This window comes from Elephas maximus, chromosome 20 (assembly GCF_024166365.1).
Source record: "Elephas maximus indicus isolate mEleMax1 chromosome 20, mEleMax1 primary haplotype, whole genome shotgun sequence".
Lineage (NCBI taxonomy): Eukaryota > Metazoa > Chordata > Mammalia > Proboscidea > Elephantidae > Elephas > Elephas maximus.
Window position 1 is genome coordinate 12,003,841 of NC_064838.1, and position 27,710 is coordinate 12,031,550.

Genomic DNA, 27,710 nt, shown 5'->3' on the forward strand with positions numbered 1-27,710 from the left:
AGAGTGGTGAGAAGGGGTGGTCAGTGCTTATCTGGAGAGGGTTGTATCCTCATGGAAACTTTTTAAGTGGGGAGGGGTGGAAGGTCTTGTGGAATAGTCAATACTAGGGGTCTACTGCCTATGACTTCAGCCACGTCCCCTGAGTGGGGTTAGACATTCAGACACTCTTGCAAACCAGGGAGCTTCCTCCCCAGCCTCCTAGCCGTTAGTTCTGCGGGCCCAGAGCCTCTCCCCGATAATTGCTTTCGGTAATGTGTTTGCTCCAAACCAATTTCACGCCTCCGTGAGGACTCCCCCCTGCGCTGGATGTGCGGACCTCCCCACCACCAAGATACTGGCAAATAAGGCGTACACATATACAGCAAGTGTTCAACGCAACAGACACACAGGACTCAAGTACCTGGACACACAAGCATACATGTCCCTGTGCATATGCACACTGGACTTTAGGACAAGCATGTACAATCCCCGCCAACCAGAGCACTCACAGTAAAGTGCCCAGGAGCGCCAGGAGCCCTCGCCCTGGGACCCTTACCTAGTCCTACTCCTTCGCCCCTCAGTCACACCAGGGGGCGCTACAGAACCCTGCACCGCGCTCCCGGTGGCTGCGGTTGCGCACCATTGCCACCAGAGGGCGCGCGCGGACAAGGCCCGACACCGCCCGCCGCGAGCCGCCTCTCTAGCCCGTAGCCGAGTGGGAGGTAGCGCTCCGGGGCTTTGGCCTCAGGGTACTCCGCTCCTCCGGGACGTCCGCGGTGCTGGCCTCCACTGCACGAGGGGGAGTCCAGACGGTGGAGTCCGGGACATGGGCACAGCCTGAGAGCGTAGATCCCGAATGTGATCCCTCTGTCCGGCTTTCTCCCCGCCGGTGGGGCCTCGAGAGCGGGCCGGTCAGAGCGGGGGCGACTAGAGGGGCGCTTTAGACAATGGGGTGAGGCGTTTGCCCGCTGTGAGCCTCCTCAGCCTTCAGGGGGAGAACCAGAGCTTTGTCTCCTGGTAAAGGAAGAACCGAAGGAGCCCTGGTGGCGCAGCGGTTAAAGCGCTCGGCTGCGGACCGAAAGGCGAAAGGTCGGCGATTTGAAAAGATGACAGCCTTGGAAACCTTGTGGGGCGGTTCAGCTCTGCCCTGTAGGGTCGCTATAGGGTCTAATGGACTCGACGGCAATGGGTAAAGAAAGAGGCCAGCCTCGTTCAGATTTGATCGCTACGGTTTCTGTCCTTGGTACTGATAGGAGAGTAGGAAGCCGATTCTGGAGCGCCGATTGAGGAAGGTGAATTTCCCTCTTGGCCACTCTTCTTTGTCCGTTAGGGACGGTGAGGGCTCCTTTTGAAAGGTGTTTTCTCCTGTTCACTGGATCCTCGCATCACCTCCCTGACTAGGCAGAGTAGATAGGAATAGCCACTATGTTGCCTCAAGTCCGTGCTCCCTGAAAGGAACCCAGAAGGGAAAGAGGCTTCCCAGGTTAGCTACTGAATGCCAAGGGCTGTGCAGAAGTCACACTTTATGGCCCCGGCTGGCAAGGGCGTGCATAGCAACAGGCTGAGGTTGTAAACAGATTATAAAATACAGTATCTGACAAACACCCACCACATCAGGTCAACACAAAGTTGCAGAGGTCTCACTGGTGGCCCCTGGGACCTTTTGGCACAAAGCTTTATGCCTGTGCTCTCTGAGCCAGCCTGGGGAGAACATCCCCTGGTACCAAGCATTATTCTGGGCAAGGAGCTGTTGGCTTGAGCAGGAAACATAAATCTCCCAGATCCGAAGGTCTGTAACCTTGAGTCCTTGATGATGACTGTTGTCACTTTGTCCCACTAGACAGTGACGGGCTTATTAAAGTCCTTTACTGGGGGGAGAGGGGCCTGGTAGGAGGGAGATGCTTTTGAGGTTTTGGAATTTTGTACTATATTATTTTATTGCCTACACAAAAAATGAATGCAATTAAACTTTTAAAAAATGCCCCTTCCATCACGCCTTATTTGTTGGTGCTGTAACTGCTCATACAGCTTTCGTTTCAGTTATTGTAGCCTAACGTTCCTTCAGTAATGTATCAAGTCACCACAGACACCCTTTTAATTCAATACTGAAGTCATTCCTAAGGTTCCTGGACAGGCCTATAAAATAAACAATAACACACATAGTCAACCATGTATACAAGACCAAATGGGCACAGCAGCCCAGGGGGCAAGGACGAGAAGGCAGGAGGGGACAGGAAAGCTGGATGAATGGAAATGGGGACCCCAAGGTTGAGAAGAGGAGAGTGTTGGTGTGTCGTGGGGTTGGCAACTAATGTCACAAAACAATATGTGTATTAATTGTTTAATGAGAAACTAATTTTCTCTGTAAACTTTCACCTAAAGCACAATTTAAAAAAATTATCAAGTCAATAAGCCTCTATTGTGTAGCCAACCCTTGATCTCTCAGTTTTTAAGAACACTGCCTTCCATACTGGTATGGTGAGGTGCTTGGGTAATTTAACAAAAGGATTGTTCTGAGGACTATCTTTAGGCAAGATGTATCCTAGTGCTTCAGTGATGAGTTGGGGTTCCCAGACTTAAGCACCCCTTCTTTCTCCATGGCAACATCTTCCCACCAGGCCGCTCTCTCAGAGGTTTCACTGACTGTAACGTAGAGCCATGGTAGATCAGGACGTCTTGAAGTGGGAGTCTGTTCTCCCCTTACTTCCCTGATGAGCTGTCAATGGAGGCACACCCTCACCCTCAGCCCCACTCTGGTGAGTGTCTCTCTGGGTGCTGACGTTCATCTTAGCGGTGCTCAATCCTGACATGGGCTGTCACTGAGGTGTTCCCTCCTGACCTGTTCTGTCTGGGCTCTGGCACTTGGGGACTCTTCAGCCTTAGCTTTTCCTCCTCACCTGAACCACACAGTATCTCCACAGACTCTTCCCAGCCTCCTCTGGCTTTGGTGGTCTTCTTTGTAATCAGGTTGATAGCCCTGGCCCACCTGAGCAGCAGTCTCCTAGGGACTGGATGAGGACCCTAGCTTTCCCTGGCAGGCATGCCCTGGTCCTGAAGCTTCAACACTCTTCTTTCACTGGCCATGCCTCTGAGATCCTGCCTGTGTTAAGTTTCTCCCTTGCCCACAGACCTGAGGCTCCTATCAAGCCCATATTGCCCTGACTTTTGCCTCTGATTTCAACTCTGCTGCTGGGAATCAAGAGGAGGGGGAGGGCAAAAGGCGCCACCGTTTCTGCGTCTGGAAATGGGGGAGGTGAGCAGAGTCATCCGCAATTAGCGGGTAATTAGCGCCGCTGACCCTGTGGCTCATCAGCGCTCCGGGGCCAGCCCCCAGCAATCAGCCAGGGCAGGTCGAGAGTGTCAGGCCCGGGAGTGAATAGGGCTCATCAGCAGCGCGGGAGCCGGGCGCCAATCAGGGACGTTAATGGCAGAAGAGAGAGAGGGCACAGAGCGAGCGAGGGAGGGAGACAGGGAGAGACAGACAGACAAGAGACACGGATAAAGGCGAGAAATGCGGGAAAAAAAGACAGTCTGAGCTAGGGAAAGAGAAAGGAAAGAGCTCGTCAGATAGGGCGGAAGGGGGCAGGAGGGAGGCCAGGAAAGGCAGGAAGGAGGCAATGCAGGGGAAGGTGAGGGTCCGCCGAGCACACGGTATAGTGTGGGCACCCGAGGAAGTCGTCCCCAGAAGCGACTAGGGAGTAAGGGCAGTGAGCGGGGAGGAGAGAACGAGGACCGAGGGGCATCGCCTATGCCAAGAGATAGGGACCCAGGGAGATGTGAAGGGGGAGGGGAAGGAATAACAGGGGACAAACAGCCCTCACCGACGTCGCCCTCAGCCGCGCCCCCTTCAGTCTCCCCGCGCCCCTTACTCGGCCCTGGGTCCCACACAGCACCTCCGCTCCAGGGGGTGGGGCGGCAGGACGTTGCCACCCGGTCCGACGGACCAGGGGAGGTGGGGGGGGGGTTGCTCCGTGCCTGTCGGCCCTCAGCCGGCTGCGCCCGCACCCCTGCCGGCGTCCGCATCTCTGCCGGCGTTCCGCGCCCCTGCCAGTGCCTGCACCCCTGCCCGCATCCCACTCGCGCTCCCGCCGCTTCCCGCGCCCCTGCCCGCACCCCGCGCCCCTGCCCGCTCCCCAGGCCCCTGCCCGCTCCCCAGGCCCCTGCCCGCTCCCCAGGCCCGCGCTCCTGTCCCTTCCCGCGCCCCGAGCCGGCCGGCCGGGCGAACTGGCAGCGTCCCCGGCGCGGACCCGCCCCCGCGGCCGCCGCAAACTTTCACAAAGCGGCGCTGTCCGGCCTCATCAATCTCTATTACTAACCGTCGGGTGGCCGCGAGCGGCGGCGGGCGGGGGTCCGGCGGGCGGGCGGGCGGGGCGGGGCGGCGCCGCGAGGAAGCCGAGCGTAATTTGAGGAAGATGGATGAGTGCGGAGGGCGACACCCCCGGCCCGCCCGCCGCCCGCCCCGCCCTCCTCCGGCCCGAGCCGCCGAGCGCGCCGCCACAGCGTCCCCGCACCGGGCGCCATGCAGACGCCCGCGGGCCGCGCCGGGGGCCCGGGCGCCGCCTTCTCCATCGACGCCCTGATCGGGCCGCCGCCGCCGCGCGCCGCGCGCGTGCTCTACGCCGGCTACCCCCTGCTCGTGCCCTACCGGCCGCTGGTGCTGCCGCCCGCGCCGCTGCCCGCCGGCCTCCCGCCGCTCGGGCCGCTCGCGCCCTTCGCCGGCCGCCTGCCCGGCGCCTTCTGCGCGGGCCTGGGCCCCGCCGTGCCCTCCATGGTGGCGCTCACGGCCGCGCTGCCCGGCTTCGCCGAGCCGCCCGACGCCTTCTACGGGCCCCCGGAGCTGGCCCCCGCCGCTGCCGCCGCCCGGCCTCCGCCCGAGCCCGGTGCCCGGCGCCCCGAGGGTGGCCCGCGCCCCGACGAGCTGGGCCCGGCGCGGGACAAGGGGGCCGAGCCAACGCCGCCGCTGCACTTCTCCGAGACTTTCCCAAGTCTGCAGGGTAAGTGCCCGAGCGCCGGCCGGAGCCCGCCTCCGACCCCGGAGCCCAGCTTTCGGGGCCTCGCCGAGGAACCCCGGCTCACTTCCGACTGACGCCCCCACCCCGCAGCCCCCCGCCTGGCACCCCGCGTCTCCTTCTAGAGCCCCCTTCGTTTCTCTGCTCAGCCGGGAGTAGGAAGCCTCACGGGTGGGACCCTTGCGATGGCAGCAGGACTCCAGGACCAGGGGGCCGCCAGCCGGGACGGCTCTGGACTGTCAGTTCAGTAGGACAGGCAGCCCTGGCTTCAGAGGGCAGAGTGCATTGACCCCTGACGCCCGGGGCGGGATGCCTGGGCTCTGTGGATACAGGGGCAAAGGGAGGTCTCATCGCCTCGGGAACTGGTAGGTCTAGAGCCCAGGCTTGGAGAACTGGGTGAGGATCCGAGGAAACATGAAGCTGGCAGGGGGCTGGAGCCCACTGGCCCTAAGCTGTCTGCGAGGCCAGGAGAAAGGCTAAGGGCGGGTCGGGTCGGGCCGGGCCGGGCGTGGCCCAGAGTCCTAGGTTTGAGAATCCAGATAGGATTCTGGAAGCGGGAAAATACAGCTAAAAGGCCCTGCAGGTGCCCTGGACCCTCCAGGGGAGGGTGCCCTCAAGGTATAAGCAGGGTGTACTGCACTAGCCCTGTTTATACCGATGCACTTATAGCCCTCCTGTCCCCCTTGTTGGCCCTTAACCCCCAGAAGCCCAGGAGTTTTCACCAGCCCCGGGGCAGATCCAGGTGTTCTGAGATGGAAAGCTTACAGAGCTGGTGGGCCACCTGGAGTGTGGGGCTCTGAAGCTTCAACTTCTTTAGCCTCAGGGTGAATCCTCTGCTGAACCGTTTATCACATCCAGCTTAGCAGGTGGAAGGGACCTCAGGAGCCTGAGGGTGGCTCTGGCAGAGACAAGAAGGAGATCCAAGAGTCCTTTTTGTCCTTTGTCAGGAGAGGGCAATTCCTGAGGTTTCTCTTAGGTTTCTGGGTCCTTCCTGAAATTGTCCAAATTGCTAATCACTCCTTCTGACCCCGAGGGCTGCCACAGGGCCTGCCTTCCTCTTTAGCCTCAGGCATTTGGGCTTTTGGAGTCAGCTGTCCTCTGCTTGTTTGTACCTGGTTGGGCCAGGAGGATCCAGTGACTGACGTCAAAGCAGCACCTCTCAAAGAGGATGAAAGGAAATGATAGAGAGGCAGCAGGTGGGAGGAAGAGGCCGGGGCGTAGGGGGTGGGTGAGGGGGTGGGAGGTGGGGGAAGTGGGGTGACCAGCAAGATGATCTTGTGAAGAAAAGGCCAGTGGGATTTTTGCAATTGGATGTTCCGAAGGGGGAAGAGAGAGCAAGGCAAGTCACCAGAGTGATGGTTCTGGAAGCCATGGGCCCAGCAGAGCTGGAGGAGCAGCCACCCTGGGAAGGGAGGGATGAGCTGAAGGGTGACAGGGAGGGGAGCTGAGGGGTGGCAAGCAACTTGCCCCACCCCTCAGGGCCACTTGGCTCTTAATTGACCCCCTATATGGAGGTTCCTTTGTGAAGCAGATAGAATATTGACTGTAAAATTGGACATAGAGAGAGAGAGAGAGAGAGAGGAGTTAACAGAAGAGAAATATTGAGGAAGGAAGGACTGAAGAAAGGACAGAGGAACAAGCTGTGGATGGGAGTATTCTAGAGAAGGCTGTCCCTGGAAAGAGACTCATACAAGGGGTTTCTCTGCTGGGTTCTCTGGACCAGATGTGTGTGTGGGAAGATTTCTGTCTTGAGAGGTCTGGGGGGAGCTAAATAAAAATTCTAGGGAACAGGGAGAAGTTTCAACCCTAGGAGTACTTCAAAGGTTTTCAATACTGGGAGTGATGGAACCTGGAATTTATCTACATGAAGGAAAGATCTCTGTGTGGAAGTGCTGGAAACAAAAAAGAGAGCCAAGTTGTTCTTGGGGTAAAGGCAAGACATTTCTCTGCTAAGAGTGATGGGAAGGAGCACTTGTAGAGGCGGCACCTTGAAAGCATGCTGAGGGAAGGCCCTGCCTCACTCTGGGCACGGGACAAACAAGGGTTACAGTGGGCTGCTGGCAGGGCAGTAGTGAGGACGGATTTCAGCAGAAACGTACCAGAGTGGGAGGCTTCGCCCGTGGTGGTGGCTCCTCACTGCTTTCAGCACAAACTCTGCCGGCCCTGCCACGCCAAGCCACTCACGTCCACCTTCCCAGGCCTGAGTTTTTCCTGACATAGCTGAGGAAAGAAAATACAGTTCCAGAAATGTTAGGCAGAAGATCAATCTGGGGAGTGATGACGCGTGGCCCGTGCTGTAAATGGCTGGAAAACGAACTCTGTTTTGGGAATTGTCTTAGAATGTTTGGAATGAAATCAGAGAATTCTTGGCTGAGAATAATCAGATGGCAATCTCAATGTTAGAAGAGTCTGGAGGGAGAATGCTGTCTTTAAAGATGACAGAGGAGGAATTGCTGTCCTAGTTCAAATGGGTGACGTTTGTCTGAAATTATTATTAGTGTATGTTTCGTGTTTTACAATTTCCCAGCCCTTTTAAATGAAATTAATGTGAAATAGGCCAGCTTGGAGAAGGGTGAAGTTCTTTTCCTTGAGAATTATAGAGACTTTAAAAAAAATTATTTTGCTGAGAATTAAGACACATAACACTCTCTCTACTAGAATCGATGAAGAAAAAACCCAGAACTTTATTGTGGGTTTGGTTGCAGAAGTAGAAGCTGTATCAGCAGGCAAAAAGAGACCCCATGTACAGAATCAGGCAGTAGAGAAGGCATTAAGAAGAGTAGATGGAAAAGAATTCTTGGTTTGGAGCTTGGAGAGAGTAATGGAAAGAGTTGAGTCTTCCCAGTCTCTTCTAGGAATGACAGAAGAGGAGAGATTTTTGAACCAGTAGGGAAGATTTAAAAGTACTAATCAACAGACAAGCCCAGGCCAGTGCTGCCTAGTAGAAATACAGTGCAAGCCATATATGTAACCAAAAAAAAATTTTAGTAGCCAATTAAAAAGGTCCAAAGAAACAGGTAAAATTAATTTTAATGATATAATTAACTTAATATGTCCAAAGTATTATTTCAACATTAATCTATATAAAAAGTTATTAATGAGATTTTTATATTCTCCTTTCATGCTAAGTCTTTGGAATCCAGTATTTTACACTTTTTGTACATCTCAATTCAGACTGGCCACATTTCAAGTGGTCTATAGCTTCATGTGGCTAGTGGCAACCGTAGTCAAGATTACAGACCTAGAGAGTTGCAAGGACAGAGTCATGTAAAATTGTTGGGGAAAAGAGCTTTGAATCTCAGTTGACTGACCTAATATCATTTCTAGTGCTTCTTTTTTCATCTCCTAGTTTGTTGCATAGTACCTGGGGTCTTAAAAGCTTGCAAGTAGCCATCCAAGGCACAACAATTGGTTTCTATTCACCTGGTGGGACAGAGAAAGGAAGAGTCAGGAATAGGAGGAGAAAATGGAATGCATGGTTATTTGTCCCTATGAACAACTCCCTCCTTTGCCATGAGACCAGAAGGACTGGATGGTGCCCGGCTACCATTACTGAACATTTTCATCAAAGATTCTATAGAAGACTCTAATCAAAAGGGGAAAACGCAAAACAGAATTTCGAATTCTCATAGAATCTAGACTTTCTGGAGCCATGAAGGTTGAATGAACTCCCAAAACTATTGCCCTGAGATAACTTTTAAACCTTAAACCAAAAATATCCCCTGAAGTCTTCTTTAAACCAAACAATAGTTCAGCTAAATTAGTAAAGAATGTCTGCCTTGAGCATTGTGCTCTTTTAAAGAGCTATCTGTACAGGATCAAACTGACAAAAGCAACTCAAAAGGTTAGATAGGAAGCTTAGGGGGCAGTGAGTTTATGTTAATGGGGAGAAACAATTCAGAAAAGGAGGGTGAGAATGGTTGCACAACTCGAAGAATGTAATCAATGTTGAATTGTATGTGTAGAAATATTTGAATTGGTGTACATTTTGCTGTGTATATTTTCGACAACAACAAAATAAATTATTAAAGAAAAAAAAAGAACTTTGAATTGGAGAGGACAGGGAAGTCCTCAATGTGTTAGGTATAATTGAGATAAGAGACCAGTAAACTCTAAATGACAGGTAAATGCCATTCTGGGATGGCAGAGATAATTCTATTATGTGGTGCAAATCTGTATCACAGAGATGACAGGTGAAGAGGATGCTGTATACTGGGGGAATGATGAGACGAACTGCCCATTGAAGAAATGCAGAAGAAAACATTAAATTGGGGGTGCCTGGAGCAATGATTTCATTCAGAGAGGAAAGCGTAGGATTGCCTGAAAACAAACGCTTAAGAAGTAAGGGATGGTAGATGCTACATGGATAGTTGTTCGGCAGATGATAAAAAGATGAATGATTGATGTGAGAGAGAATGCCGGTGTTGGGTATGATGAAATAAAGAACACATTTGTAGTTGGGGTGATAAAGAAGATAAGAGAATATGATGGGACAAACCTGGGAGATACCACTGTAGTGAATATTACTTTTTAAAAAATACGTGGAAAAAGATTTGGTAATTTCTGAATTGAGATTGGCAGTAAAAATGGAAGTTATGCAAGGAGACCAGGGACACTTCCTAGGAGCATGATATTTGAGTGTAATTGCTCTATGCTAAGCCCCTGATTGTAGCTAGAGAACATTTTAGATGGCCATCCATTAATTTCTGAATATGTATCCATATGACTGTCAAGATATGATGGAAAAACAGGAAATGATTCTGTGACATGGAATCAAGAGACTATAGTTGATGAAAACAGGAGGGAGAGTTTTCCTGGAAGCAACGGGAACCCGGAGTATGTTTTCCTAGGACTTTTGGGGAAGAGCATATAGGGAGAGCAACTGTTCCATTGATGTTTGCAGATGGGCTCACTCCACATTAACTTGGTGCAGTTGAAGGAACATTTATGTAGGAGGCATGGCACGTGGTTCAAGCCTCAGCTTTACCACCTGTAAGCTGTGGCAGGTTCAACTCAGAGGACAGTCCCTGTGCCTCTCTTATGGGCTAAGTATGTTCAACACACTTTGGGAGACTGAGTGCCACATAACTTCTCATCTATGATTACATCAAAAATTCATTTAAAAAATATTTGAAAACTGTATTTTAATAAAACTGGCTTCTGAAGTAATTTATGCATTTTATCTGATGCACCTAAAAGCACTGTTCTGAAATGAGTCCATAGGCTTCATCAGCCCAACAGAGGGGTCTGTGGTGCAAAAAGGGTTAAGAGCCCCTGGTTGAGGACAATTTTATTGGGAGGGTTGGAAGGGGACACTGAGATGCCCTGTGCCATAGCGAAGGAGCACTGGGAGGGCTGGATGAGAGAAAGCTTCCTGCAGGGGCACGTGCAGATATGGAGCTAGACATGACCAAAGGTTGGGAGAAGAGTGATCAAGGAGTACATCCTTAGAGGGACGGGCATGAGTAGTCTGTACTGGTAATAATGGGAAAGAGGCGACATTTTAATGGGGAAGGAGGAGGAATGTAGTGTTATGAGGAAAATGCTTTGCATCAAGAGGAATATCACAATAGGAAGTTACAGGCAAGAATTTTGCCTAGGAGGTAATGGGGGAAAAGAGCTCTTTGCAGTGAAATGGTGTGGACTTAGGAAATAGAAATGAAAGATGTAACGGCATAGCCGTAGAAAGAGAGGGAGACTGGAGGAGCAGTGATGGGAAGAGAGTTTGGTGTGAGACAACTATTCTCAGGAATAGGGAAGCTGTTCCAGGAGGGGAGGAGTGCACTTGGTCTCGGGAAGTGATGTGTAGCCTCTCCATGATGGTGATGAGGATGAAAGGGGGTTTGTGTTAGGAGTGATGGAGAAGAGGTTTGGGTTTTGTATTGGAAATATGGCCATGCTGTGAAAAAGCTGTCAGCTTAGAGTCGTGTGGAAGAAATAATGTACTAGGACGGACTGGGAGAGAGGGGCTAGGGAAAAGAGATACTTGGCTTTGGGATGATAGAAGAGTGGCCTGTGTGGTTGAAGTGGATGCCATCAGAAGAGACAGCAGGGTGTGCAGGGAGTTGTGAGCTGACATTGTCACTGCTGTCACGCGAGAGGAAGGGAGAGCATTCAAGCAGTGATGTGAATACCTGTATTGGAATGCTTCTAGTAGGGGCTACAGCAACTAAGGAGACGAGGGCTACGAGGAGAGTGTGCTATGGGAGAATGAAGACTGGGAGAGCAGGAGAGCACTTTGACCTGGGAGTAATGGGAGACAGCCTTCTTGACTGAGTTGTGGAGGAGATGGAAGTCCACGTTGGGTGCGCTGGGCAGAGGTGATGTAGAGATGTACTGGAAGGAGTGGGGAAGATGGGCTGGTCCTGGGAGGGAAGGGAGGAGATGCTTCGTGCTGGAGTGGATGGTGAGGATCCCATAAACTACGCTTAGATACTGGGAGTGTGTAGCTGAGTGATCGTGGCCAAATCACGCCTCTCTGAGTCTTAGCTTCTCATCAGTAAACTTAGGAGTTTGAGATAGTGATCTCTAAGGTTGCTATCAGCTCTACAAGTCTGTTTTTATCACAGCGACCCTATAAGTCGGAATTGACTAGACGGCAGTGGGTGGGTGGGTGGGAGAGTTGTGGAATGAGGTGATAGGCCAGCTTTCCTTAGAGTCCTATGATCATTGTCACTTCTAGACAGCACTGTACTTGATCAGAGCTCTTTGGGTTGCAAGTGACAGTAGCTCAACTCTAAATGAAGCTGAAATGGAGATTTGTTGATTCATGTAATGGCGAAGTACAGGAGTAGAGCCAGAGCTGCAGACGGTGTTGTCAGGTCCGTCTCTCTCTATGTCTTAGCCTCATTCTATCCCAAGACAGCTGCCTCCACGTAGTGAGAGTCAAGGGAGAGCCCAGTAAACAGCACCGGTTCAGCAGTAGAATTCTTGCCCTCCTTGTGGGAGACCCAGCTGAACTCTGCCCAGCGCAGCTCATGTGCAGCCGCCATCCGTCTGTCAGTGGAGGCTTGCGTGCTGCTGTGACGCAGAACAGGTTTCTTTGGAGCTTCCAGACTAAGACATACTCAGAAGAAAGACCTAGCGATCTGCTTCCAAAAATCAGGCAATGAAAACCACAACGGTTCAAGCCCCAACTGATCATGGGGACTGGGCAGCATTTTGCTGTATTGTACATGGAGTCACCATGAGTCGGGGGCCAGGTCAAAGGGCAGCTAATAAGAACAAGGGGTGGGCCCAGCCTTAATAGTTCTAAATGCTCGTATCCCAGGTTAGGGCTCCAGTGGATTCTCAAGTATTTAAAATCCTCTGGAAGGACAGGATTATGGGATTAACCAGAAAGGGAGGGTGTTGTGATTAGTAGGTCTTGGCCTCATGCCTAAGTGTGATCATGAATGTGGAGAGCAGTAGAGGGGTGCAGTTTCCTCAGGAGGGGGCTCTTACTGAACAAAAACAAACCCAGACATCTACCTCAGCCAGTGAGAAAAAGGAGAAGAAACAAAACCAAACCCGTTGCCATCGAGTCAATTCCTACTCATGACCACCCTATAGGACAGAGGAGAGCTGCCCCATAGAGTTTCCAAGGAGCACCTGGTGGATTCGAACAGCAGACCTTTTGGTTAGCAGCTGTAGCTCTTAACCACTGCGTCAAAGAAAAGAAGGAGCCTCCAAATTCCTTTCAGTATCAGGGAAGGAAGCCTTCCCCACTGGTGAGACAACTAGCATAGGAGTGACAGAAGAGATCCTGAAAGTTGAGCTCTGGAGATAGTTCTGTGATGAGGAAGGTGAAGAGAGATGAAGATGGGGGAGACATTTCTGTCCCCCAGTGGTGCTGCCTCTTTGCTATGATTCCCTTACAAGACAGAGCGCTACTGAGGAGTGAAGGAGACCACTGTAAACTAGAAGCTAGAGAAAACTAGTATTAAAACAAAACTTTTTCCATGGTTTAGCAGTATTGTTTTTAAAATGAGAAAATATGGTTCTAAATAAAAACACTGACTGATATGATTACATCATATAAACAAATGATAGGGAATATGGGAGAAAGTTCTGGTGGGAATTTTGTTTGGGGGACTGGTGGGAGAGATGGCCTGATAAAGAACCAAGGTGAAGTTTGGAGGGTGAGGCCTTTCCTGGGGGAACTACAAGAGTCTTCTCTGAGGATGTGAGGGGAGATGAGTGATTAGGAGAGAGCTCTCTACTGGTGAGTGAAAGCAATGAGGCCTAAATTTGTATTTGATAAGAAGGTTATTTATCTAATGAGACATGTCGGGAGGGAACCTTTACTTCAAGTGGGAGGGGTGGAGAAGATATTTTGCTGGAACATTTGGGAAGAGCATTGACTGGGGGCTTAGGAGACCAAGCTTCTGGATCTGCCTCTGTCCCTAATTGTGTGACTTAGGAGAACCATTCGACTTTTCTGAAACTCAGTTTTTTTTCACCTGAAAATAAGGTTACTAGTACTACTATTACTGATAGTAGACCTGCCTACTTGAGTGAGTTGCTTGAAGATTAAATAAGATCATCAATGTGAAGGTGGTTGCAAACTTAAACGTCTTCCGAACCCTGTTTTATGTTGAAAGGAACTTCCATGAACTTTGCAGCTTGCCCTGACAACAGAAGGGGCTCTGGTCTAGCAGTGAGAGAGAGGGAATTCTTTGTGGATTTGAGGTGAAGAATGCTGAAGAGTAATGGGACACATGGAGAGAGAGAGAACATGAAGATGGATTGCCCTTATTGCACCTGAAATGGTGGGAATGAGCACTCCCATAACAAGAGCGTGGAGTTAATGGGGATGAGTGAGAAACGGAAAGTGAACTGGATGCTACAAATGATGGGAGCAAGGACTACCTCTGGAAAGCCGAGAAATAGTTCTTTACTGAGCTTGATGGTGAAATGAGGACCTTGAAATGGGAGTGGTGGCATATTGTAGCCATTTTTTGAGGGGTGATCTGGATTTCCTCCCCCACCCAAACTGGTACTGGATTAAGGGGGAAGAACAGTTGAACTGGGTCAGGAGGAGCCTTTGCTGAGAGCATTTGAAGGGAAGTTTTAGGGTAGTTGTTTTGAAGTAGAAACCCTAGTGTTGTAGTGGTTAAGATCTACAGGGCTGCTAACTAAAAGGTTGGCAGTTCAAATCCACCAGGTGCTCCTTCGAAACCCTGTAGGGTAGTTCTACTCTGTGCTATAGGGTCGCTATGAGTTGGAATTGACTAGGTGGCAGTGGGTTTGGTTTGGTGTTGGGTTTTTGAAGTAGAGGGAGAAGTCAGAACTGCGTGTAATGGGGTAGGGAAAGGACTTCTTTTCTATGATTAATAAAGACTACTTATTTTGTACCACTTAATGGCTTTTTTATGATCTATATAAGGGCAGGAAACCCTGGTGGCATAGTGGGTAAGTGCTACGGCTGCTAACCAAGAGGTTGGCAGTTCATATCCGCCGGGCGCTCCTTGGACACTCTATGGGGCAGTTCTACTCTGTCCTATAGGGTCGCTCGACGGCAGTGGGTTTGGTTTTTCATATAAGGGCAGAAGCTACAATAACTGGATAAATGAGGGGCCTCGCAGGGCTACCACGAATTCTTGTAGATGGGAGTCTGAAGTGGTTCCCCTTCCCCTCAACACAGTCCCTCATCTTGGTGGCTGTAGCTTCGGACTTCCCCTGTGGATGGCGCTGGGCTGGGCGGGGTTGTTTACCCCTCCTATTGCCGAACACCGACCATGGGTTCTTTGGCCCTGGATTTCCTCCCCAGCTTGACCTGACCCATTCCCAAGATGGGGTTTCTCTGGGCCTCTTGGGCTGGTTCCCTGTCTCTGTTCCCCCAGTGTAGCCAGATAGGAAGGTCACATGAAGGTCATGTGAACCCTCTGGAGGGTCACTAATATACCTGGTATGCACTCTGCAAGGACTCAGGTACTTTGATGCATGTTTCAAACCTGTGACTTCTAGTTCTCAGGACAGTAGCGCCCACTAGGAAGGCTGCATGCTCTTCAGGTGTTTCCTAACACCCAACCTGACCACGTTCATCCCCTCCTCCGCCCCCTCACAGAGACCAGACACTTCCTCCACAGGCTCTAGGCTCCCCACAGAGACCCACGGGTCCCCTCCTCCGCCCCCTCACAGAGACCACACACTTCCTCCACAGGCTCTAGGCTCCCCACAGAGACCCACGGGTCCCCTCCTCCGCCCCCTCACAGAGACCACACACTTCCTCCACAGGCTCTAGGCTCCCCACAGAGACCCACGGATCCCCTCCTCCGCCCCCTCACAGAGACCACACACTTCCTCCACAGGCTCTAGGCTCCCCACAGAGACCCACGGGTCCCCTCCTCCGCCCCCTCACAGAGACCACACACTTCCTCCACAGGCTCTAGGCTCCCCACAGAGACCCACGGGTCCCCTCCTCCGCCCCCTCACAGAGACCACACACTTCCTCCACAGGCTCTAGGCTCCCCACAGAGACCCACGGGTCCCCTCCTCCGCCCCCTCACAGAGACCACACACTTCCTCCACAGGCTCTAGGCTCCCCACAGAGACCCACGGGTCCCCTCCTCCGCCCCCTCACAGAGACCACACACTTCCTCCACAGGCTCTAGGCTCCCCACAGAGACCCACGGGTCCCCTCCTCCGCCCCCTCACAGAGACCACACACTTCCTCCACAGGCTCTAGGCTCCCCACAGAGACCCACGGGTCCCCTCCTCCGCCCCCTCACAGAGACCACACACTTCCTCCACAGGCTCTAGGCTCCCCACAGAGACCCACGGGAAACTCGGCATGCTCTTCTTATCACCAGTGAGGTCATTTTCCTGCACAAAGGATAGAACCTTTCTACCTGTTCAGCCTACCTACCTAGCACAGCCAAATGGTTTCCATTTTTAAATTTTCATTTTTATTTTGCTGAAACTATTCTCATCAGAATCATATTTTCCATGTAAAATTTTCAATGGAGTTTTGTTTTATTGGTCATGATTTTTTTGTTCCTATCAACCAACTATAATGTTTGCAGTTGGAAATTTACTTTTATGGACATTATATCTACCAAGTCCAATGATTCTAAATCACATTTTACAGATAGAAATTTTATCAAAAAGATTCCCTTCTTCTATCAATTTTTAGTCACTAACAAATTTTTCTATGTGCAATTTTTGTTTTATTTTGGTTATTTTTACTATAAATAAATTTTAAAAACCCAAACCCACTGCTGTCAAGCTGATTACAACTCCTAGCGACCCTATAGAACAGAGTAGAACTACTCCATAGAGTTTCCAAAGAGCACCTGGTGGATTTGAACTGCTGACCTTTTTGATTAGCTGCTGTAGCACTTACCCACTACACCACCAGGGTTTCCTTACCATAAACAGTCATTATAAATAGGATAAAATAGTTGGCAAGTATTTCCTAGCTAATTTGTGTGGGGGAAAAAAAGGTAAGCAATTCACCTCAGCTATTTCAGGATTGCCGTATTGTAAAAGATTGAGAAAAATCCAGTTTTTCTATATATTTTTTCATCACTTTGGGGTCTTGTGTTCCAAAGTCCCCTTCTGCTGCAAAGCCAAGAGCAAACGGGAGAGCCAAAATGGCTTGCTTTGCTCCAAACTCATCACTATTTGGGGGAAAGACATAGGGGTGTTAACTTCTCTCCAGCCCGGTCGCTTTTGGCCCTACCTCCTCTCCCTGCTCCAGGCCTCACGGGCTGGCCCGAGGCTGAGGTGGTAGCTGTCCTTGGTGCCTCTCTGTTGCTTTCTTCTTCTGTTGCCCGGCCCCTATCTCTTTCCAGGAGCTGCTCAACAGAATCCCAATGTCATGACTATAAAAGCTAAGAGAAGAAACTCTTGCTCCTGCCACTCAGCACCCCTCGGGATCAGGGGCTGGGAGAGGCTGTGGAACTGCTGGGGGGCAGGGCTCTAGCAGCGGCAAGGGGCTGCTCTGTGGGCGTGGTATAATCGGTGGACCCCACGTCGGGACAGGATGGATGACGTGATCTCAAGAGGGCCCCTAGATTGCGGAACCTGGGAGGTGTGTTTCAATCACCATCACGTTAGATTTATTGGACACCCCCTGGGTGCTTAGATCTGTAATAAATGATTTCAGCCTTCAAGCCCTGAAACCAGTTTCTGCCTTTTTAGCAGCTGTTCAGAGCATCGCTAATACTGGGCTGAGTTTTTACGGGCTTTTGTTATTCTGCCATCATTTACTACAAAAACGATGGGTTTTAGATGAAAGTTAGAAGATTTAATAATGATGCGGGGACGGCCTCTCACTTCTTTTAGGATAAAAATCCTACAGGTTTCCACGGCAGGTCGGCTCCTCTCGGTAAGGGTGAGACCAGAGGGCATCCTGCAAACAGGGTGGGTAGGACTCAGGGAGAGAATGCCTGTGGTCGGGCACCAGAGCCGGGGTGCGGCAGGCCCAGGGGAGGCTTAGGAGAGGCTTGGGAAAGGAAGGGATAGACAGACGGCACGCGCACTTGGGAATAGTCTCATTTAGTCAATAAATATTGAGTGCCTACTCTGTGTAGGCACTTTTCTAGATGCCGAAGATACAGCAGTCCATAAAACCATATTAAAACTCCCTACCCTCACGGAAGCACAGTGGTTAAAGCACTTGGCTGCTAACCAAAATGTCGGCTGCTCAAACCCACCAGCCGTTCCTCAGGACAAAGATGTGGCCGTCTGCTTCTGAAAAGATTTACAGCCTTGGAAACACGACGAGGGTAGTTGTACTCTGTCCTGTAGGGTCTCTATGAGTTGAAATCGACTAGATGGCAAGAGGTTTCATCCTCACAGAAGTGATTCAGTGGTAGTATTTTTGCTTTCCATGTGGGAGACTGGGGTTCGATTCCCGGCCAACGCACCTCATGTATAGCCAACCACCCATCGTCAGTGGAGGTTTGCGTGTTGCCGTGATGGACAGGCTTCAGTAGTTTTCAGATTAACAGACTAGGAAGAAAGGCGTGGTAATCTAATTCTGAAAATCAGCCTAGGAAAACCCTATAGATCCCAGGTGTCTGATCCCATTGTGCATGGGGTTGCTGACTCGAAAGCAGCCAACGACAACCCTCGCAGAGCCTATGTTCTGACAGGAAGAGGCAGCCAGTAAAGCGAAGGATAAAGCTGGTGACGTGTACTAAAGCAGAGAAGTGGAGCGCACTGGGGGTCTCACTGAGAGAGACCTGGAGCCGCCAGTAGGGAATGAGCCAGTGCAAAAACCTTGGCAAGGAGTATTCCAAACAGGGAAGAACATGCTGAAGGGAAGAATACACTGGCTTCTGCAGACGTCAGTAAACGAGGTGTGAGCTAAGGTTGACTTGGGGGCGTTGAGCAGAGGTCAGATTCTGGATTATTCTGAAGGCAGCAGTAACGGGGTATGCTGCCGGGTTGGACATAGATTGTGAAAGGGTTTGACCAACAGGGAGGCTGGAGCGGCCTTAAGTGCGCTGGGGAAGATGTGGTGGGCGGGAGAAGAGCTGGTTTGGGGGCAAAGACCAGGAGCTCAGTTCGGGACATGTTAGAGCTGCGTTCTGTGGAAGTGGAAAGCCGTGTGGGGGAACCACAGGTCTGAGTCTCGCAGAAAACAAAATGGGTTTGGCTAGGGAAGCGCTAAGGGAGAAAGCACGGGCGATTGGGGAGCTGATTAGGAGGGGTTCATTGTAGACAGTCTATTTATCTACAGTCGATGAAGCTGGGTGTTAGCAGAGCTTGGACAAGCTTTTGAAGAGAGCACAAAGGCCCAGGGGCTGGCGGAGAGACATGAATGGGAGTAGCATGAGCAGGCTGGGTGAGGCTATCGGGGGCCTGCCACATGGGCTTTGAGAGGTTAGATAAAGAGTGGAGCGATACAGGAAGAGAAGGGGAGTGTAAACAGCCTCGGGATGGGCGGGAGCTGACTGAGATGGAGCAGGGAAGCTGGACGTGGGCTGGGAGTTCTGGCTTCTAAGGGAAATATAAGTGAGGCTCTGGAGGAAAGGCACAGGTGTGGCCTGCACCAGGGGAGGGAAGGGACAGCTCCGGGAGTTGCTGGGCTGCTACTGGAGCCCGAGCGTTTCTGTTGGCCTGTAGGCGGAGCTGAGTATCAGGAGTCAGGTGAGTTCTGACTACCGAAAGGTGTTCCATCCACACTCACACTCTCCTATGATACATTTCGCCATTCATGGACCTATTTTTTCTCTGAGTTGTACTCTCCACCCAAGTGTGCATATGCATGCGTGTACACCGGAGCTGACAGGCCTAGGTGGACCACTTCCACAGATGTCTCCTTACACGGGGAGCTGTAAGGGGCTGTCTTGTGTGTGCTTTCCCACGGGCTGGCTGTCTTTCACGGCTCATTGGTCCTTTGGCCAGAAAACCAGGGAGTCACTGAAACTCAAATACTGAAAACATCTGTAATGCATTATTTGCAGTTCTGACACAAATTTCAGTGGACAAGAAGATTGAAACTAACGGTTGAATCAAAATTTTGAATGATGTGTAGATTATATGCCTTTGTTTATAAATAATCGTCTACTAAATTAGTTAATACTTTTCATCCACCATTTCCCTCCCTTTTCCCATATGCCCTCAGTCTCCCAGGTGACACCGAGCTCTGAGCCTCAGGATTCTCAACTGGAGCCCAAAGCAGCTATTTGTACTGCCCAGGCTACCTGGGCAGGAGAAGTGGGTGCATGGGAAAAGAGATATCATTTTAAAATAAGGGATGAAGATAAGGATTGGAAAGGGATCCAAGGGCTAAGTAGTTGGAGGACGACACTGGCCACCATTCCGGCCTGGGTGTTAAGGAGAAGCAGAATGGGGTGGTGAGTAAACTCTCCAGACTCCGGGCCCCCTGACGGCATTTCTTGGACCTGGATATGGTGGGAGGGGGTGGAGTGAAGGTGGGGGATCAGATGGCCCTGAGGCTCCCTCTGGAATGAGGCTCTAGACCTGGTGGAGAGGGAGAAGAGTGACGATTGTTTGTGGAAGACAGAACAGAACAGAGAAGGCTCCTAGGAGACCCACAAAAGCCTGCAGGCTGATGGCTCCTCCTTGCCTCCGTCACCCTGGCCCACACCAGAGCCAGGCTTCCTGGCTGGGTCTGCAGGGTGTGGTGAGAACAGCCAGGCCCACAGTCTTGAGGACTGAAGAAAGCAGGGAGGGGTAGGGAGACTGAGTCCAGGGGGGTTTTCCTCTGATACACATTGGTTGCTTCCCCATTTTGCCATAGTGAAATCTATGCTGTGTTTCTTCCCACCTCTTTGTCTTCCCTGAACCTCTTCCCACCCCCTGGATGGGCCACCCTCTGGTCCCCCGTTCGTCCAGCAGCAGAGGGGAAGGTGTACAGCTCAGACGAGGAGAAGCCAGGGGTCCCGGCGGGCGACCTGGTGGGCAGCGAGCAGGAGGAAGAGGGCTCGGGTGCCGACAGCGAGGACGACAGCTTCCTGGACAGCACAGCGGGTGGCCCTGGGACGCTCCTGGGACCAAAACCGAAGCTAAAAGAGGGCCTGGGGACTGGAGCTGAGGAGGGCGCGCCAGTGGCCACAGGGGCGACGGCGCCCGGGGGCAAGAGCCGGCGGCGTCGCACAGCCTTCACCAGTGAGCAGCTCCTGGAACTGGAGAAGGAGTTTCACTGCAAGAAATACCTGTCGCTGACCGAGCGCTCGCAGATCGCTCATGCCCTCAAGCTCAGTGAGGTGCAGGTCAAGATCTGGTTCCAGAATCGGCGCGCCAAGTGGAAGCGCATCAAAGCCGGCAACATCAGCAGCCGCTCCGGGGAGCCCGTGCGGAACCCCAAGATTGTGGTGCCCATCCCCGTGCATGTCAACAGGTTCGCTGTGCGCAGCCAGCACCAGCAGATGGAGCAGGGGGCCCGACCCTGACACCCACGCTGGGATGGTGTGGCTGGGCCTGCTCCTGGAGGGGCTCCCGGGACCAGGACCCTCTGATCAGCTGAGGGCTGAAGGGGCTTAGGCTTCGATTGCTGCTGAGCTGTTGGGACAGAGATGGACCACAGGGAGGGGAGGGATCAGACATGGCGGCCCACAAGGCTCCTGCTGATGCCCTGAAGTAGCCTTGGACAGGGTGGGGGAACCCCAGGGTGATGCCCAGCCAAGCTGATGCCAGCTCCTTATTTATTTTGTGTAAAGTTTGTATATACCGAGCGCTGTTTGTCTGCACTCTGGGAGGGACTGGGAAGTTGTTTCCTCAACCTCTGCCATCCTGTTCCTTGGGGGTCAGTGCCATCTTGCCCCTCAAAAGCACCAGGACATGCAAAGAAAGAAGCTGCCACAGGACTCCTGAGAAACTCTAATCCTCACATCCTTACCCACGTAAACTACCTCCATTGCCGCCCCTTGTCCACACCCCCTCCTGTCCACTGTGGCCCTTGAAGCCTCACCCTCCCCTCCCACCTCAGCAGCCATGCCTCCCTGTGGGTGGGCAGGGGCTCCACTCCCTGTGTTTTGCCAGGGGAAAGCAGGTACCCGGCTCCGTAAGCTGGGCTCCAACCAGGCCTGTGTAACTTGAAGGAGGCTGGCAGAGCTGAGGCAGGACGAGGCTTGTCCATGTCCACCTGTGAGCTCCCTAATAAATTATTTTCCATGTAAAGGAAAAAACCACTGGGTGAATTTCTGCTGCCTGCTGATATGCCAACGGAAGGGCCTGGGGACAGCAGGCACGTTTCCAGCTCCCTGTTCTGCCGGCATGACTCCTCCTGTCAAGCCGCTTAGGAAGGCTGGTACACCAAAAACTAGACAAGAGGTTGAGAGGGGCCACTGCAAAGTGAATGGACGGTTCCAGGAGGGTTTGTATTGTGGGGAGCTCTGGGGCCGGAACTGTGACAGGCACGTTAAACAACAGTATTAGTGGACAAAGTGAATGCAGGGTTGGAGGCTCCAGGGGCATTTGCAAGCAGCAGCACATTGTAGGGGGAAGCAAGGCCACTCACCATCCCGCTGCCTTCATAGGAGGGCCCCGTGCTGTGCAAACCCTGTGTGGGGCTGGCTGGGGAGCAGGTTGCAGGTACACCTGCACAGAAACTGGGAGAGAGGATGATTATGGAAGCCAGGGGAGCTGGCATCATGGCCACTGGCGTGTACTGATTCAGGAGGGGGTGAGGATAGAGAACAGAGCCAGTGAGAAGACAGACAGGCTCTGAATGACCAGAGGGGGGTGAGGATAGAGAACAGAGCCAGTGAGAAGAAAAACAGGTAGGCTCTCAATGAGTCTGGCAAATTCAGGAAGTGAATAAAGGTGTTAAAAGACAAGGGGGGAAGGGGACCTGGCCACCCTTCTCACCTTCCTTAGAGGGCAAATCCTGGCTACTCCTGGTTCCTCAGGCACTTATGGACCACTTCATGGAGACTGGGAGTGCCTTTCCTTGGCAGCTCATGTTTCCTGGCTGGTTTTCACCACCAAACAAAAGCACCTTGGAGCAGAGACTGAGGGCTGACGATGGTATCGAAGTCTCCAGCCAGGACACATGGACCCAGGCAAGTCTGCTCTACCCTTTGGTCAAATTTAAGTAGGAAATGTAGTCCAGACCCACCATTCCTGATTGAGATCAAGGTTAGGTCTGTCTGGCCCCTTAGACTCAGCCTACAAAGGGAACTTCCAAGGTTTACTTCTTGGAAGCTAAGCCAAGCAGAAGCTGAAGATCCCATGAACCATTGTCATCTTGGCATATGAAATCCATCTACACATAGGTCTAGGCTGCAGGAGAGGGTCTCTGGCTGCGCTGCCTATGGAGGGTGGATGAGAGCCTGGGCAGGAAGGCCGCAGGGTCAACAGCTGGAACCAGGGCCCCGTCTGGACTTTTCTTTTGGACTTACCTATGAAGCCTCTTGAACTACATCAAGCAGTATTCAGCCAGCCCAATTTCCCTTAGGAAACCTGGAGATGATTATTTCCAGTGTGTTCCAAGCCCATGAACCCATTTCTATACATACTCATGACCCTGTCTCTATTCTCTATGGCTTACGGCTCTTAGCAGCTTTGCAAAAGGGGCTGTGAATGGAGAAAATAAAACATGTTTTCTTCTAAATAGTATTACTTGGTTATTCAGCAGGCAGGTGCCCACACACAAAGCACAAGCCCATAACACCCCACGGGTACTAAGAATGTTCTGGAAGGCAAAGGTGGTCAGGCAGGGTGGTCTCAAGAATGGGGGCAATTGGCTCCTCAGAGAGCCAAGATTCTGATTAGCAGGTTCTTACTGTTTCCCCCAGGTTTTCTTTCTAGAATAACCAAGGGATAGAAGGAGAGAGGTGGCTCTGGACTCTGCCTGCAGCGTGGCTCAGCAAGACAGGGGTGGGTCATTAGCCGCCTGCCCTCCCTCAAGAGATAAGCCCTGACACAAGTCCGTTTCCGCTGTGACTGAGAGGTCTGCAGCTAGAAGTGCTGCCCCGATAAACTTCTGGCCTTCTTAAAGTTCTCCCCCTGAGTATTGACTTGCTCAGACTCTAGGGAGGAAGGCCGTGTTCAGTCCCTCTGGTCAGCCTAAGGGTGGCGTGAGGTTACTTGATAGAATATTGGTGAAAATAAAGAGCAGCTGGACAGGATTTCTGAAGGTGGAGGGAGCAAGGCGGGGAAGGCGGCGCGCACTGGAAGCAGAGTTCTGTTGTCTCCTCCGGGCTCAAGGCTGCCGCTCCTGAAACACTCGCCTTCACCTTGGTGAGAGAAGGCTGGAGGAATAAAAGCAAGGGGGAGGGAGGCTGAGGGGGAGACAGCATGGGACTCAGGCAAAAGGAACGATGGCTCGCTGAGAAGGAAAAATATCCTAGAGCTCAGAGTAAAAACAAGAAGAGCTGACAAAGTAGGAGAGATGAGGGGCATTTTTGGAAGGACACAGAGAGAGACAAGGGGCAAACAGGGCCACACGCAGCCTGGTTTATTGGCTTATCATACACGCACACAAAATATGTACACAACATAAATATTCCAATGTACAATTTTACATGAGACTCAGAGATCACCCCTGTCTCTTTCCCCCAGTGACCCCCAACCTGGGCCCTATCCATTTTCCATCTTCAGATGAAGGCTTGCAGGGGGCTGGCACTAAAAAGGAGGAATCTGGAGGAGGGGAGAGGTCCTGCTCCCCTCTCCTCACAGGCACCTCCAGAGGGTCTCATCCCTTTTCCATGGAACCTACTGGGCGGAGGGCTAAGAGCCTCCACCCCCGCTGTCTGCTTGAATCCCAAACCTCCCCTCTGACCCTTTCTCTCCTTCCCACTTCTCTTTGACTCTCTTGCCTAGTTTCCTTACTTTCTTCTACATGTCCCTAACTCTCTGTGTCTTTGTCTCCCCAGTGCCTGCAGGGAGGCAGGTCCCCAGGCCGCATAGTCCTTCTGGCCCCCGGTCCTCATAGGAGGCTGGGACTGCGGTGCAGCTCAGCAGAGGTGTTGGTGCCACTGGTGGGCTCTCGGCTGGGGGTGGGTGCTAAGCCGCAGCCCTCCCCAGGGCAGCCATGCTGGAGCAGGATGTCTGCACACTCCTGGCTGCCGGCCCGGCGGGCATAGGCCAGGGGAGTCAGGCCACGGGCGTCCTGGCTCCTCACATCCACCCCGTACTGCGGAGAAAGCACATTTTCCCAAGTGGCATAACAGGGGAGGAGAGAGGGGCAGGTGGTCAGAGGGTGAGGGCCAGCAGGTCCGAGGGCCAGAGAGACGCTGCACTTACCCAGATGAGCAGCTGCGTGAAGACCACGTTAGCCATGGCACTGGAAAGGTGCAGCGCAGTGCGCCCATCCCCATCCCCGTATGTCTCGTTCACCTCCTCCTTGGACCCGTGTGCCAACAGTGTCACCAGCAGCCGCAGGTCATCCTCCACCACGGCCCGTAGCAGTTGCTGTCCCAAGGGGACGTCGGAACCCGGCAGGGGAGCCAGGAAGAGCTTCTGCTCATACTTGGCCCGGATCCACCGCTCCTTCTCCTCCCTGCAACCACAGTCCACCAACGGTCAGACAGGGAGGGCCAGCCAAGGGTGGCAACCAGCTCCAAATGGGGGGCAAGGAGAGGTTTGTGCAGGACAGTCACGCACAGCAGAGAGGACAGACAGACCAAGGATACTCTCAGGCCTCACCCACCAGGGTGGGGGCAGCTGAAAGCAAAGAGCACAAGGCACCTGGGGCCAGCAGGGACAGGGCCAGCAGGGATGGCCCGAGTGGCGGTTTATCTGGCTGTCTGAACTCTCTCCGATTGGCAGTGCTGGAACAAAGGGGTAAGGGCCGGACGGGACACGCCGCCTGCCATATCTACCACCCATTCTCCCCATCTCCGCTCGCCAGCCAGGGTGCCGTGCACCTCCGCAATAGTGCCTGCGCATGCGTACCCTGCTGGGCCCTGACCTGTGATAATGCTCAGAAAGGGCTCAGAAAGGGCCAATTGTTGGGAGGTGCTGAGTGACAGGCCAAGGGGGAGGGGCACCCCCAGGGACCAGCAGCCAGGAAAGCAACTGGCCACTTTAACCCTTACAGCCCCACGATGGTCATCCGCACCACCCAGCCTCTCCTCTAGGGCCCAGCACGTTCCCCCTTCGGTGGGTGAGGCTCACCTGCAAGCTTCAGGCCCCGGCTTTGCATAGCCCTCCAGGGAGCCCTCCCAGACACTGTTGGCCAGCGCGTTGCCCATGGCTGTCATGACCGCCAACAGCTCCGGGGGCCAGTCGTCCAGGTCAAGGGAGCGCACGCGGGACAAGTGTGCCCCCAGGTGTCGGTGGATTCCTGAGCACTCGATACACATCAGGGCGCCCAGGTTCAGGCTGGCCCAGTCTGGATCTAGGGGAGGGGAGACCTTAAAAAGTGAGGGGCACCCCAGAGACTGGAAGGACTGGGAAGTCCTCCGCACACTGCAGCCTCCTGATCCTTTCCAAAGCCCCCTGTGAGCCACCCCCACGCTCCTCTGTCCCACGCGCTGCCCCGGTACTCACTGGGCGCGTCACAGTCGATACAGAAACCGTTGCCACGAACAGTGCGGACAGCTTGCACAGCCAACGCTGCATTTTGATTTCCCAGCCGAGTCTGCAACACGGTGGAGAGACGGGGGTAGGGGAGTGTCAGTCACTGTTGCCCCTGCCCCGCCAAGTCCCCAGCCCAGGCTGGTGTGCAGCTGGGCCACACAGCACCCTACCTTGTCCTTGGCGCTGCGGCAGCCCTGCAAACTGGCGAGGATCTGGGCTTGGACGCTCTGTACCCACAGCTCCCGCTCCTCTGCCGTAGAGGCCTCAAAGTGCCATGTCTGTCCCGTGAGGGACACCACCACGAACTCGAACGACTCCTCTGCATCTTCAAGGACAGTTGGGGTGGGGAAAGGGGGACGGCGTCAAACACGAGACAGAAGACCCAGAGAATTAAACTAAATCCCAGAGCTATTAACTCCACCCGCTGCCCTGCTCCTCTGACCATCCCTCACCCACGTCTTCCCTAGCACAAGTGCGAGGCGGAGAGGCTGAACTCCCAGACCACGGTGCCTGGACCTCTCTCCTGTGCCACCTGTGGAGCCTGGGGTAAGAACAGGGGGACTTGAGGTCTGGGCCCTCCTGGCTTCACAGACTTAGAAGGGTGCTCCCGGGAGGAGGGGAGCTGTGTGCTTGGAGAGGGTGCCATGGGGTGCTAGGAGGTGGATGCTGGAGGGTGGGGGAGGCGGGTGTGGGCACCATCCGTACATGTCAGCTGCAGCCGCCTCATTTTGCAGCTCATTAAACCCAATATTCCTGACGGCGTCGGCGTGGGGCTCCTGGGAACTGAGCCCCCTCCCCCACACCCTGGCAGAGACAGGCAGGAAGGGCAAGGGGAGCTGGGGGAGGAGAGGCTCCTTGGTGAACTGGAAGATGTGAATAGACTGGACAGGACATCCGCACTGACAGGAACGCGGAGCAGGTGGGTGGGCACCCAGGCAGGTGGCTGAGGCTGCTCCACGCTCTCCTCTGCAGCCCCAGAAGACAGCGGCCCCACTCCCATTCCCAGTGGCCCCTACCCCATGGGTGACCAATCACTAACAGGAGTGTGACTGTCAAGGGGGTGGAGAGACAGCAGGGGGTGCCTGTAGAAGCCAAAGAAGAAGCCAGAGGCCAGGGCCTAAAGGCCGAGCTCTGCAAAGAGCAGCATCCCAGCTCAGGGATACACAACACCCCTGGAATTCCTCTTCTGCTGGGCTCTGATCTCAGGGTCCCCTAATAAGACTGCCTTCTAGAGAAATAAAACTGGCACCTTTTCTTCCCCCGGGAGCCCCCCATCCCTCACCTTGCTTTCAATCATAATCTTTAAGCTATATAACCTCCTTGGCCATTTGTGGGGATGGCCCCTGGCACGCAGTGGACACCCATACCATGACCAGCTAAGCCCCACTATGTCGAAGGCTGGCAAGAAAAGGTGCTCTTTCCCTGGGAGTGATCTCCACTCACCTGGCCCACACACCTGACCTGACACTTAGCATGGAGGGGGAGAAACCAGGAAATCAGTAAGTTAAACTTATTTGAGAGCAAAGAGACTCCAATCACTGAGAAGAGAGACGTTTTTAAAAGCACTTTTGGGAAAATTAGAGGAACACCACTATCATCAATAGAAGATACGACAAAGGTTCTATGGAAAAACACCTAGGGAATTGGGATTCCTTAGCCTGAAGATGACTAAGCCATGACTCGGCCCATCTATCAACATGTATTAAGCACCCACTATGTCCCCAGTGCTCATCAGACTCAGCGATGACACAAGAGACACAGATCACAGGTCCTGGCCCTCAAGTGTTGCGAGAGCAA

At 52.9% G+C, this 27,710-nt stretch overlaps 2 protein-coding genes across 4 annotated transcripts in view; one reads left to right on the top strand and one right to left on the bottom strand.

Annotated features, from left to right (window-relative positions):
• Positions 1–4,498: 4,498 nt before the first annotated feature.
• GBX1 (gastrulation brain homeobox 1) lies at positions 4,499–20,865 on the top strand. Its single transcript, XM_049863382.1, has 2 exons — positions 4,499–4,973; positions 20,286–20,865. The coding sequence occupies exons 1-2, from the start codon at positions 4,499–4,501 to the stop codon at positions 20,837–20,839; spliced, it is 1,029 nt and encodes a 342-aa protein (XP_049719339.1). The 3' UTR covers positions 20,840–20,865.
• Positions 20,866–23,796: 2,931 nt separating this feature from the next.
• The window catches only part of AGAP3 (ArfGAP with GTPase domain, ankyrin repeat and PH domain 3), a 93,209-nt gene continuing 89,295 nt past the window's right edge, over positions 23,797–27,710 (bottom strand). For all 3 annotated transcript variants that reach the window (XM_049861893.1, XM_049861895.1, XM_049861894.1), the window contains 5 exons: positions 26,084–26,238; positions 25,884–25,974; positions 25,509–25,731; positions 24,636–24,891; positions 23,797–24,525 (listed from right to left, as the gene is read on the bottom strand). In XM_049861893.1, the coding sequence (XP_049717850.1) occupies positions 24,319–24,525; positions 24,636–24,891; positions 25,509–25,731; positions 25,884–25,974; positions 26,084–26,238 (932 nt within the window). In that variant the 3' untranslated portion in view covers positions 23,797–24,318. The remainder of the gene's footprint in view (positions 24,526–24,635; positions 24,892–25,508; positions 25,732–25,883; positions 25,975–26,083; positions 26,239–27,710) is intronic.

Bases quoted from the DNA above. Each gene is read 5' to 3' on its own strand.
- GBX1 (XM_049863382.1), top strand. From the start codon at position 4,499: ATGCAGACGCCCGCGGGCCGCGCCGGGGGCCCGGGCGCCGCCTTCTCC. The intron at 4,974-20,285 runs GTAAGTGCCCGA...TTCGTCCAGCAG, and splicing joins GACTTTCCCAAGTCTGCAGG to CAGAGGGGAAGGTGTACAGC.